The sequence below is a fragment of the Camellia sinensis genome, chromosome 6 (genome assembly GCF_055761805.1).
Source record: "Camellia sinensis isolate YWXY chromosome 6, ASM5576180v1, whole genome shotgun sequence".
Classification (NCBI taxonomy): domain Eukaryota; kingdom Viridiplantae; phylum Streptophyta; class Magnoliopsida; order Ericales; family Theaceae; genus Camellia; species Camellia sinensis.
Window position 1 is genome coordinate 163,851,970 of NC_138966.1, and position 13,326 is coordinate 163,865,295.

Below are 13,326 nucleotides of genomic sequence, written 5' to 3' on the forward strand. Positions count from 1 at the left end.
AAATAAAAAATCTAGGCATCAAGAAGACGACTGCCGCACATGCGGCCCAATCCAGCGCACGTGCAATACCTTTCTTACCAAAATATATATATATATATATATATATTTAGCTGTTTATATTTGGCTTTTCTAATTCATTTTAGTTCCTAGGTTGTCTATTTATTTATTTAGCTATTTAGTTGTTTTATTTTTTTTAATTATTTATTTCTTTACTCTTTATTAGTTTATTTCATTACTTGTTAGTGTAGTTTGTTTTTATTTGTTTAATCCTTCATTATTTACATAAAATGTGAATGTGTCTAGTTTAGTTTATTTTAGATTTCCTTTATTGTAAAAAAAAAAAAATTAATAAATAAATAAATAAAATAACAATAAAAATAACAAAATAAAAAAATAAAAAAAATAATAACAATATTTATTTTAGGTTCAATAGTTAGTTTCATAACTAATTGTGTAACTAGTTTAGTTGTTGTTATTTTTATTTTTATTTTATTTATTCCTATTTTATTTTAGTTCATTTATTTCTTTAAAAAAGAAGAAGAAGAAGAAGAAGAAAAACAAAGAAAAAAAAATCAACAAAAATATAAACAATAAAAATAAATAAATAAATAAATAAAATAATTTAATTTAATTTAATTTAATTTAATTTTAAAAAAAAATTCTAATACTTTGCTTTTCTAATTCATTGTCTTGTCCATCTATTAATTTAGTTGTTTAGATGCATTCTATTATCTTAGTATTTCTTGTTAGTTTAATTCAATACTTTTTAAAATGTTAATATGTCAGTATATGTTATTCTATTTTATTTTGTTAAAAAAAATAAAAATAAAAATTGAGAATTGCATGTGGTACATTAGTGGGCAGACTTGTGCTTTAATATTTTGTTTTATTCTCATGTTGGTTCCACGGGTATGCGTCTATTTGTTTTTGGTGTGTGTAGAATATGAGTAGACGGCTATCCACCCGGGCCTCCAAAAAGGTTAGAGGTTCATCCTCCTCGACGCCACCACTGCCACCGTCACCACTATTCTCACCACCACCATCGGGTGACTTGCCACAGCCAGAATGGGCTTCACGCCCGCTTCACAAGCTCACGCAATTCAACATTTCATATTTTCAGCGTGACCCAACCACTTCTTGGGCCGTTGAGCAACTCCAACTCTGGCAACAGTTGGGCCTTTGCACTGTGACAGCACCAACTTATCCTCGTCTAGTACGACTCTTCTACCAGAACTTGTATGAGTCACTCACCGAGCCCCGCCTGATGTCTACCATTGATGGGTTAATTAGAAAGCTTTAGGGACTTAGACATTGCACAGTTAAGAAAAAAATAAGGAGAATGACTTGTTCAGATTCGTAACATTTTCAACTCGAGTTATTAAGCTCGTAGGGGTGTCTTCACACCTAGTGCCCTAAAACAATCTGATTTGGGAGTCATTGGCCCAATGCTTACCACATGGGTTGATTAGAAAGCTTAATGGATCAGGACATTGCACAGTCATAATAATAATAATAATAATAATAATAATAATAATAATAATAATAAAATTAAAAATTAAAAAAAAAAGAAAAAAAACTTTTGAGAATCTTGGTTGCAACAGTTTAGTTTTTCTGTATATGTTAGGTGTTATTATGAGTTACACTGGGATATTTTAGCGGACAATTAACTAATATGGAGATTGTACTTTACACCGAAGGTGCTGATGATTTGTCTACTAGCATGCACAAATACAAGGGACTTTACTTTTGTATTAACTGAATTGTGGTTTTGACTCAATAGATTCCTTCATGCTTGTCCACTGTGCCTTTAATGACTCATTATGTCTTAATATCACACTGTAGTAGCACATAAGTTGATGGTTAGGTGAAGTAGTGTGGTTAATTGTTGGGCATATATGAATATGCTAATGTTTGTGGGTATCATTTCTAGAAACCCTCACGAGACTTTACTCGTCCACTTGGGGTAACTTTGTGGTTTAAAGGCTTGTTGCATATGCTAAATGCAACCGTTTTCCCACGAAAGAGGAAAGAGGAAATATGTAGATTTTGTTTAATTTAATTTTATTTTTATTACTTGCTTGAGGTCTAGCAAGTTGTAAGTTGGGGGATGTGATTAAGGTTGAATTGTGCAACATTGAGGCCGTTAATTAGGATCTCTTAACTTTACTTGCTTGTCAAACTGTATATTTTATGTGTGCTTAATGTTAATCAGGTTGTACGTAGTCGGAGCATAAAATGGGCAAAAAGACAGAATTTGAAAAGAAAACAGATTCCCGCACATGCGTTGACTTTTCTGGGAAAACGGGCCCAATATTTTAAACCCGTTTGAAAGACAGCAGAAGTATAAAGAGGCAAGAAAAAGGCTGGATTAAGGTTCTGAAATTGTTTTAGCAAGGAAAGAGAGGCTAGGGTTCCAAGAGGTGATTTTCTCCAAAAAGCTTGAAGGACACTTCCATGGGGTCTTCTTCCTCATCTTCTTCATCTTCCCACTCCTCCATGAGTGGCTAGTCTTCTTTTTTGGGGTTTTGATGAAACCCTAGCTATATAATTAGGTTTTTCTTTTTGATTTTCAATTATGTAAATGTTTGAACAATTGTATGGTGTTTTAGAAGTTTCATATATATATTTTCCGTTATTTCTTCAAATATTTGGCTTTCTGTGATTATTGAATGTTTTTCATACAAGAGTTTTCTATTCTTTCACATTCAAGGTATGAGACGAACCATACTACGAGAGACGAGTCGTGTCACTACCTTAGTTTAGAGTGAACGATTCGTACTACTTGAGATGGTTCGTGCTCGTACATTGAACGTGATGGTTTTCTTGTTAAATGCTTTGAACTTATAGTTGCGAAGCATTATTCCGTTCGAACCATAACATAATTTTTTTCAATTTAAAACCCTATTTACGTAACTATGGTGGACTCATTGCCCTAGGTTTTTTTCTAAATCAGTAAATCCAATTTTATTTATAATTGATAATTTAATTACTTAGTTTAATTTATTTGTTATTAAATTAGGTTATGAACAATCAATCTTTTCATCAAAATTAATTTATGAATTTAACAATTAAATTAGTTTAATTTCACAATTGTTCATGTAGATCGATATCTAGATTTGCCATTATTCTAAAAAAATTTGATATAGTTTAGTGATTTAATTTTGGTGTGTGTAGTGACCCATCACCTACTTATGTTCTACTAGTAAAAATTATTTTTTTATGTTTCAATTAGTCCTATGAATGATAAAATTACCAAAATACTTTTAATAATACTAATAGAGTGAAGTGCGTATTAGTGTTCACATTAACAGTGTGAATGTTTCATAATGTGAACATTCACACTGTCAAATTTATTTGATGTAAATGTTCACATCACTAAGTTGTTAAGGGTTTAAAAATATTTGTAAGAGTAAAATTATCCATAAAATATCTTAAATATGATAATTAGAATTTGATAGATCAAATATCCAAAATAACAGGACTTACTGAAATATAAGAATATCTTATGAATTAATTAGAATACAAGTACTTAAAACATAATTTTCTAATAAATTTCCCTTTACCGTATAATCTTAACTATGTTTAAAAATAGGATAAATAACATTTTTAGAAATACAATAACTTTATAAATTCAACATAATTATATTAATCTCGCTTTAAGTAAGATTAAAGTAATTAAAATTAATGTAAATAGTATATAAATATAAAATTTATAATGATAAACTATATTTAAGTGTAAAAAAGATGGTAAAAAAGAAAAGAAAAAAACAAAAACAAATTGTGAGCAATAATTGTGAATAACTTTCTCCGGGAGGTGAGATTGATCATTAAAATTGAAGAACGAAGACAAAGAACTTTGAATTGCTTTACAATTTTCGCATATAAAATGTGCTTTTTGCACGTTTTTCCAAAGGTTCGATGTTATACTTTTAAAATGGTTAACCATACAGTAAAGAGTAAGCCTCATTGTTGGACCCAAAGGTCCACATATTTTTTGGACGAGTAATATTATAAATCTATCTTTATTAATTTAAAAATTATTTAAAAATAATTTTTAATACACTTTATATAGATCTCATATTGTACAAATTAATTTTTAACACATAATCACTCAAAAAAAAAATTATAAGTTTAGCAGACATTTCCTTTTAGACCGGACCCACAAAACCAATTAATATGAGAAGATTATTATTATTTCATAACTTTTCCCTTGTAAATATATTTATTTATTTTGGTTCCTTTTGGAGTTCATTTTTTTTATTCTTTTAATATAAAATTTTGAGTCAAAAGCTTAGGTTTTTTTAGATTCATCTAAATTAGACTAGTCTAAAAAATAAATTCAAAATTTTGATAGAAAAAACCAATTTTATTAAAAAAATCTAAAAAATTGACTTTTATTTTTTAATCTATAGTGGAATTTTTTTAATTTAGTATACAGAATCTAACAAGTCAAAAATTTTGATTCAAAATTGAAGAAAAAAAAAACACACACACTTAAGGCAGGAGCCAAATGAACCCTTAATACTTTTCAAATATATATATATATATATATATATTTTTTTTTTCCCCTTACAATAGGTAGAAGGACGAAGTTGTATCAAATTATAAGTATGACTCGAACCAAATATCATAATTATATACTAGATTAATGCTTGCTTAGTCTAAAGAAAAACAAATAAATACATAATAGGAGAATTTACGTGTGAGTCTTAATAGGTAAATTTATTATCTAATAAGTCCTATGATAATTAATGGCATTTTTTATTAAATATTATTAAAAAATGTCACTAATTATTAATTTTCAACGACAGTTTAAAATTTTAACACAAAAATGTCACTAATTATAAATTTCAGTGACAGTTTAAAAAAATCGTCACAAAAAATTCAATAATTCTCAACTTTTAACTACAATTTAAAAAATTCATCACAAAAAAAGCCACTAATTGTAAATTTTAGCTACAATTTATGAAAGTCATGACAAAAAAATTATTAATTATCAATTTTTAACAACATATACGAAAAATTATCACAAAAAATTATTTTTAAAGATAATTTTATTAAAATTTATTTTTAATAAAACTTGATAAAAATTAAATTTAACTATTAAGATCTATGAATAATTTACCCACTTCGTTTGGGAAGATGGATTTGGATTTTTTTTTGGCTATTTTAGTCACAAAAGACAAATTAAGTTATTTTAGTCACAAAAAACAAAACATCACATCTAACTCAAAATGATTATACTATTCTCTCACAAAAAAAGTCAAAAAAATCCTTTCCAAATCAAACTTTTTAATCCAAAATAAAATAATCAAAAAAATCAAAAAGTAAAAAAATTAACCCCTTCCCAAACGAAGCCATAATGTGCGTATGAACTGCTTTTTTGTGGGTGGAAAGGAAGATTTACAACTTTCTTTGTCCTCCAATAGAAGAAGAAGACAAGAGAACTTGTCTATGCCACGTCCTTTATGAGCATTAGAATAGATTCACATGCTCCCCCACAAAGAAAGCTAGTCTCACCCATATGGGCACATGAATTCTATGCCACCTCCTCTTCTTCTCTCCTCTTTTTTTTTTGGTAATATATTTTTTTGGCTTCTAGAAATTGTGTGGTTCTGAAAAGTACACTATCTATCAAAAAAGGATCCATCAAGATTCAGAAATGGTCAGCTTCTGAAATTGTGAAAAATGACAATAACCATCTCTCTCAGGACTCTTTGTAATGTATGAAGCATCAGATAAAATTCCTACTTTTGTCAAACCAAATTTAGCGAAACAATGCTCCAAAATTGTTTTTTATTTTGTTTTTAATAAGGTGAATAAAATAATTTTCATTTAAAATAATGGGGTTCGCTTCAAAGATCTATAGATAATCTGTTAGAAAATATATTTGTAGCATAATTTTTAGTTCTCTTTCAAGTCAAAGTTAAGATTGATTCTACACATCTACTGAGGCAAGTCTATATTTTAATGCGTTCATCTTTATATGTAGATGAATGTCAAACTTTGGTTTGATTAAAACTGTTAAAGAGTGGATGAAAAATTGATTTCAAAAATTATTCATTGGATATTGATTGAATTACAATAATTAAAATAATTTTTTGAAGTTCCTAGAATCTATTAGATAAAATGTCATTTTGCATTTATATATCAATCATATTAAACACAATATGTTATAAGACTGAGACTGAAATTTACAATTTTTAGTCTAATAAACAAGACCTTTACCGCTTGAGTAATACACAATGAGAATGTTTGAAAAATTAAAAATTGATTTTTTTCGCTAAAATTCATAAAAAAATAAAATAGATTAAAATAACCAATTAGACAAAATATCACATCAAACCCATAATTATTTTACTTTTTCTCATATAAACATCAAATTTAACTATAAAAAAATTTAACCCTCTTTCCAAACATAAATATTTTAACCTACTAAAATAGTTAAAAATTAAAATAACCTACTAAAATAACCAATTTCTCAAACGTATATTTTTTAATCAATACCAAAATTTATATTTTTTAAATTTAAAAGCATGCTCATCGACAAACTAATTTCTTATAAATAGAGGCAATGTGGTTTGAGTCGTTCTCTAATTCGTTGTAGTTCCCAACCGACTTATCACTACAATCCAAAGAATAGTTGTGTCTTTAATTAGCTGTCTCTTTGAATGAAATGAAAGGAGGAGTTGATCAAAACCAATAAGATGACGAGTTTGACCATTGCAACCTACGTTGGTAATAAAGAATAAAAATAAAAAAACCTATTTTGGTGGTATGAATAGAATTTATGACATGAGAAAAGTAAGTCGAGGACTAAGAAAATGCATGGCTATATTGGAGGTTATTAATTATTGATATTATATTATTTATGTGATATTTTAGCTTATTTTGAAAAGTGAGTTAAAAATTATTTTCTAACTTTTAATCTATTTTTCTCTCTCACAAAAAAGTCACAAAAAAAAAAAAAATTTAAAAACAGCTTTTAATTATCTTCTCAAAACACAATGTGATAAAAATTTTACGAATAAGATTTAATGACTCACATTTGTTAGGTAACTTGAGAAACAAAAATTAATTAACAATATCACATAAACAACACCATATGATCTTCAAAAATTATCTAATAATTTTTCCACTAAGTGAGAAGTTGAAAGCCATTCATGGTTGTTTGCTGTAGGGGTGAGCAGCGGATATACCGATCCGTCAAAACCGACCGAACTGAACCGATCCGCCACATTTTTGGACGGATGCGTCATGACGAACGGACGATTGTGAATTGATTTTCTCCAATCCGTCAATTTGGTAGACGAATGACGAATTTGAAATTCCTTTGGCCGCAACCGAACCGCCAAACTGCGAACACCCTTAGTAATTTATAAAATTTGCATTTTCAATTTGTTTAAATATTTTGTTTGTGTTTCAAATTAAAAAAAAGTTCAAATATTCTGTTGAAAAAAAGTTTTCAACTTGAATATATTTTTTGAATTGAAAAAAATAAACGTATTATTTATCCATATTTTTTTATTTTTAAATCTAACTCTAAAGGTAATAAATATAAAATATAACATATGCTGATTGGTTTTTGTTTTCAAAAACATATATAAATGTAACAATACAGAGACATACAATCTCTACTATTGCTCTGTTCATGGTTTTGGTGATTTGAATTATTTTTATATTTTAAGAACTACAGATTGTAATATTTTATTTGGATGAGGCATGTTGTGATTGTAATATATGGATGAGGCATACAATGATTGTGATAGTCTAAAGTTTCAAACTTTCTTTCTTTGGATGATGCATGCAATAATTGTAACACTTTTTTAAATCATTGACTGTAATACTCTTTTTTTTTTTTTTTTTTTTTGAGAAAGTGCACAAGTTGAATTATGTTGAAAATTTATAAAATTTCAAACCACCAACCTGATTCACATCCATCTGCCAAACTGCCAATCCGCTCAATCCACATCCGCCGTATTGACAGACGAATGCGAATTGATTTTCTCTAATTCGCCAATCTGACGAACGGATGACAGATTGGAGGTTTCGTGACCGCAACTGACCGCGCCCACCCCTAATTTGATGTAACTAAAAATATAAATAAATAAATAACTTAGTAGTATTAAAATAGAATTTACAAAAAATAAGATGTATATGATTCTATCCTATTTGCAGAGATATTTTATCAAGTCAAACCCATACCACCAATAATGTTATCAATTGACAAGTTTTACCGTTAGGTGAAATTACCATTTTTATACATTTTTTAATACACTTATTAAAGGACTATTTTTGACAAGTTTTTTGGGTCTATGGGGGACTTCTAGATGAAGTCTCGTTAGGCAACCAAAAGCCAGCCCTGCAAAACAGGGGGCACTTGACTCCAAATGTTGACTCGATACATTAATATTATACACCAAATTAGCTATATTATGGTTGATCAGTTTTCAATATCAACATAATTTTAGCACAATATGATAATACGATAAATAAATAAATAAATCAATTTAATGTCATTTACATAATATGAAATTAACGAGAATAAATCAATTAATAACTCAATCACATTTTAATGTTGCTAGGAATTTGACACGAACTCGAGACAACAACACATAAACTCAACCCACCCCTAGTTGTAACAGCATGAATAAACTATTAACACTGAACGCAGCCCAAGCTGAAAACCCCAAGACAATGGGCCTTGATGCTTATATCAAACGTCTGTAAGCCCAAACTAAATTACCCAAGGCATTGAGCCTCTCTCAACCCATCATTTACTTTTTGTCTAAAACACTCTATCACACATCACCACAAGCTGAACTGCTGAAGCTAAACTGGTTATTATTATGCAGCTTTTACTGTTTATTTCACAAAATTTTTAAATTTTTTTGGGACACCATTGGAAAATACTATGGATTGGCACCATTTTCAGAATAGCAACAATACTATTATAACGTGTTAGCCGATAATCATTTATTCCTAACCTCATTGCATTTAGAAGCCTCCGAAAAATATTTTTAACCATCAGCCAACTGCATCAAATGCATAAATAAATAGCCAACAGACTAGTCTTGAACAAGCCACAACGAAGGCACAAAATACCTATTGAGGTAAAATCTTTACATTCAACCAAAGTCACTAACATAGGTTGCCAAGATCTTTTTTTTTTTTTTTGGTTTTGATTATCTTTGCCTTCCAGTTAATTTAAAGACTTGATTAGCACCAACATTAGGAGGAAAACAGAAAAGGTAATTTTCTTGGATTTGAACATACTTGTGAAAGGTGGTTTCAAGTCAATGCCAATCCAATCCCCCCAATGTGGCAGAACCTATCCCTTCCCAGGCTTCATTGCAGCCTACTTCTTCATTGTCAACACCTTCCATATTGTAGTCCCACCAGCCACTCCCATTTGCATCTGTTAAGCAGACCACAAAACCAAAAAAAAATTATTCTTCAGCACAAATTAAGAAATTAAAAAAAAAATGTTTAGAGAATTCAATGGAAGAATTTATTGCAGTGGCTTGGCATTTGTGGGATAGCATACTTACAGTGATTAAAGAGACGTCTTGGTTTCTTGCTTGCAGTAAAACTCTGTTCCTCTCCATTTTTCTTGGGTATTGGATGAATGGGTCTTGGGCAATCTCCAAGAACAACCAAATGCTTTTGAGCAGATTGTTCCCCATCTTCACCTTTGTATTACATGGAAAAATTCATTATTTTTAATGAATGAAAAGATAAATATGACAAAAAGGGTAACATCTGATCTCTCACAAGAAATCTCTAGTGACCATATGCCATTGTTCAAGTTCAATTTTTCTACTAGTTCTGGTACTGTGTTTCAAGCTAGAATAGTTATAAGAAGGCCCTGTTTGGTGTATCTAAGAACGCTAATAATTAGAAAGCACACCTTTCCAATAATCAATTTTTTTTTTTCTAGATGATTTATACTATTTTTCTACATAAAATGTAAGTAGAAATTGAGGTTAAACTAAAGTGAATTAAACGGGTACCCCTCACTTTACCTTCTTAACTTCAAAATCACACAGTTGACCCCCTTAACTATAAAATTGCATCACTTTCACAGTTTCAGCCTTCCAGAAGAGAGCATTTGTACAGTTTATTTATTTATTTATTTTTTTATAGTTCAGTTGTCTAAAGTACAACTTTGAAGTTGGGTGGATAAAGTGATATTCAGCGATAGTTGAGAAATGTTCATATAATAGCCCCAAAACAAAATTACAATAGGAAGAACAACTTGCAGTAATCAATTGAGTTGTATGACAAACCTGCAAATGGGATTTTCCTTTTTCTAGATTCATGCATATTTTCTGTGCAAGAACTCCCACCCTCACCATCAGCACATGAACCAAGACAATCTTCATTCTCTTTTCTAGTCCACTTTAACTGTTCAAAAACTAGATCATGAACTGGTTTCACCTCCTTAACTCCATTCTGTCCTTCATTTGACCCAGTCACATCCTTCTTGCCCACAGGTGGGAAGAATGGCCTATCCTTTCCCTGCCAAGAGTAAAAAAATTCCCCTTTAAACTCAACATTTTATGTTTATATATAAACAAATTATAAATAGTTTTGTTAATATGTATATGTTAAAGCATCTCCAACCCTTCACTACTTTTTTCATCTAATTTGATTCCAAATTTAAGGTCATCTCCAACGGTGCATCAAACGCTGCATCAAATTTGAAATTTGCTGAAAAACTCACTTTTTCTCACTCCAATGGTTTTACCAAATTGATATCAAAATGAAAATTCACCAAAAATTTCACCAAAATGAGAATGTGTTGGGTCTTTCACCAAAACACTATTCATTACCGTTGTATTTTCACTATCCAATTTTCTCAAAATTTTGTATAGATTTTACACCAGGAGGTCGACCAACCGGACGACCCCGGGGTCGACCCCCCGGATGACCCTCAAGCTTGAAATTTGAATCAAAGCTTGAAATTTCAATACCCGTGTGATCTTAATATGCAGATCTTCTTGAAGGTTCCTGATTAGACTGCGTTACCTTCCCCATTGTAAGTATTGGCATTTATTGTATTCTTTTCTTGCTGCTTCTAAGTAATTGAGGGACTCTTGCTTTTGAGTTTTATACCTAGGCTGCTTTCCAAAGCTCTTATTGCCACTGTTTTTGTCATTATATTTTTTAATTTCAGCTCATTGTCATGAAATAGGGAATGTTTGATCTTTTCTTCATTATTTTGTTCCTGTACAAAAGTCCTACGGAGTTGAAGACCTTATATCAGAAAATATGGTTGTCTAGTTGTTTGTGACATAGTACCCTAGTTCAAAATGGCATTTTATTCTGAGGAGTTAACTGAGGATTACCTTTTCAAGATTGTTTTGATCGGTGATTCAGCTGTTGGGAAATCAAACTTGCTTGCTAGATTTGCAAGGGATGAGTTTTACACTCAGTTCACAACTTAGCAATGTCTACTAACAAATAAAAGGTTTTGACAGGAATAATCAAGAGGAAAAAGAAAAAAAAAATTCATAAGCCTTACCGGTCGACCAACTGGACGACCCTTTCCCTTTTGGTGCACACCGTTTGAGCTAACTGTATCATATTGAGAAAAATAGCTATTTTTTACTCAGATTTGGTAAAAAAGTAATGAACTGTTGGAGCTAAGAGCATCTCCAATGGTTCACTTTTTTTTTCATCAAATCTGAATAAAAAAAAAGACCGTTTTCTCAATCTGATATGAGCTGCTCCAATGATTGTCATCAAAGGTAGGGGACATCCGGTGGATCGACCGGTAAGGCAAAAAAATATATATATTTTTTCTTTTTGAACTTGTTTGAACCTACCTATTTGAACTGTTTGAACCTTTTTCCAGTCGACCAGTGGGTCGACCGGCCAGACGTTCGGCAGGTTGACCGGTGGGCCCACTTGCAACGTTACAACACAGTGAATTGGTGAAGGTTCACGCAGATTCTCAGTTTGATGAAAAATTTGCTCTGTTCCCAGTTTGATATCAGTTTGGTGAAACCATTAGAGCAAAAAAAGTAACTTTTTTCATCAAATTCAAATTTGATACTGAATCTGATACAACGTTGGAGATGGTCTAACCGTATTATATTGAGAAAAACGGATATTTTTTACTCAAATTTGGTGAAAAAAGTAATGAACCGTTGGAGATGCTCTAAGTAAAAAGTTTGATTTGATATGAACTGCTCCAATCTTTTCATAAAATTTTCATCAAAATCTTTTTAAAAATTCACCTCCTATCCCAAATTTCCTGTGTCATCAAATTCGATGAGAAAAAAAATTATCCCCAATGCTGAAAAAGAAAAAAATTCAGAACAATATGATAAATTCTCAATTTGATGGGGAAAAAAAAAAAAACGTTTATCTGTTGATTTGATAAATATTTGAAAATGATTTTTTAATATTTTTTAATCAAATTTAAATTTGATAAAAAAAAATCTTTAAGGATTTGAGATGCTCTTACCTCCGATTCTCTGTTTGGCAGCTGAGAAAATGTCAGAATATTTAAAACCTCCACTAAAGTGAACCCACTCCAACTATTTCCTATTTTACTCAAGATATAGTCGAGTTTTCACAATTCATCGGAAACCCATAAAACATGAGATCCTAAATTCAAATTTCTGTCCTTTCCCCCCATTTTCCAGGCAACCAAACAGCAAGGGAATGCAACATACCTGAGCTGAACTTGGCAAAACAGAACTTCTGTGCAGCTTTCGGTTGAGGAAATCGGAGAGCGAAACAGGCGAATCCCTCTTAAGGGTTTTGATCTTCACATCTCCTTTACAATCAGTGGACCTAATTGAGGCACAAATATAGAAAACCCAGAAAGAGTAGAGCATCAAATATCAAGAAACCAAAGATTGTGGACTCAAAGAAGTGAAAATACCAGTTTTAGGCTTACGGGTTGGGCTTGGAAGATCGAAAGAGGAATGTGGAAGCAATAGATCGCTGCCCCAAAACCCTAACTGGAGGATGTTTTGAATTCATTTCTTTTTAATTCGTTTCCAATTTCTCTCTCTATTTCTTTTTACCTATGGATTTATTTCAGGAATTTTGGCGCCAAAAGTTCAAAAAGTTTTGCGCGAAGAAAGAAAGAGGGACTTTTTATTGGATTCGAAAAATGTTTTTTTTAACCGGATTCGAAAAATATTTAAGACATTTAGGTCAAGTTTGGTATGATTGAAAAAAGACAAAAAGTTAAAAAGTCACTATCCTATTTAAGTCACATCACGTCTCTAACACATCACTTCAAACCCAATCCAAACCTAACCCATATTTCATAAAAATCAAGAAGTACACTTATTTAGTCTTCCT

At 30.5% G+C, this 13,326-nt stretch overlaps 1 protein-coding gene across 1 annotated transcript; it reads right to left on the reverse strand.

Moving 5' to 3' along the window:
• Positions 1 to 9,017: 9,017 nt before the first annotated feature.
• Positions 9,018 to 13,108, reverse strand: LOC114300692 (RNA-binding protein). Its single transcript, XM_028245550.2, has 5 exons — positions 12,914 to 13,108; positions 12,687 to 12,807; positions 10,290 to 10,521; positions 9,552 to 9,692; positions 9,018 to 9,418 (listed from the first exon to the last, which is right to left on the reverse strand). Exons 1-5 carry the CDS (start codon positions 12,997 to 12,999, stop codon positions 9,297 to 9,299), a joined length of 702 nt encoding a protein of 233 aa, XP_028101351.1. The 5' UTR covers positions 13,000 to 13,108; the 3' UTR covers positions 9,018 to 9,296.
• Positions 13,109 to 13,326: the final 218 nt, after the last annotated feature.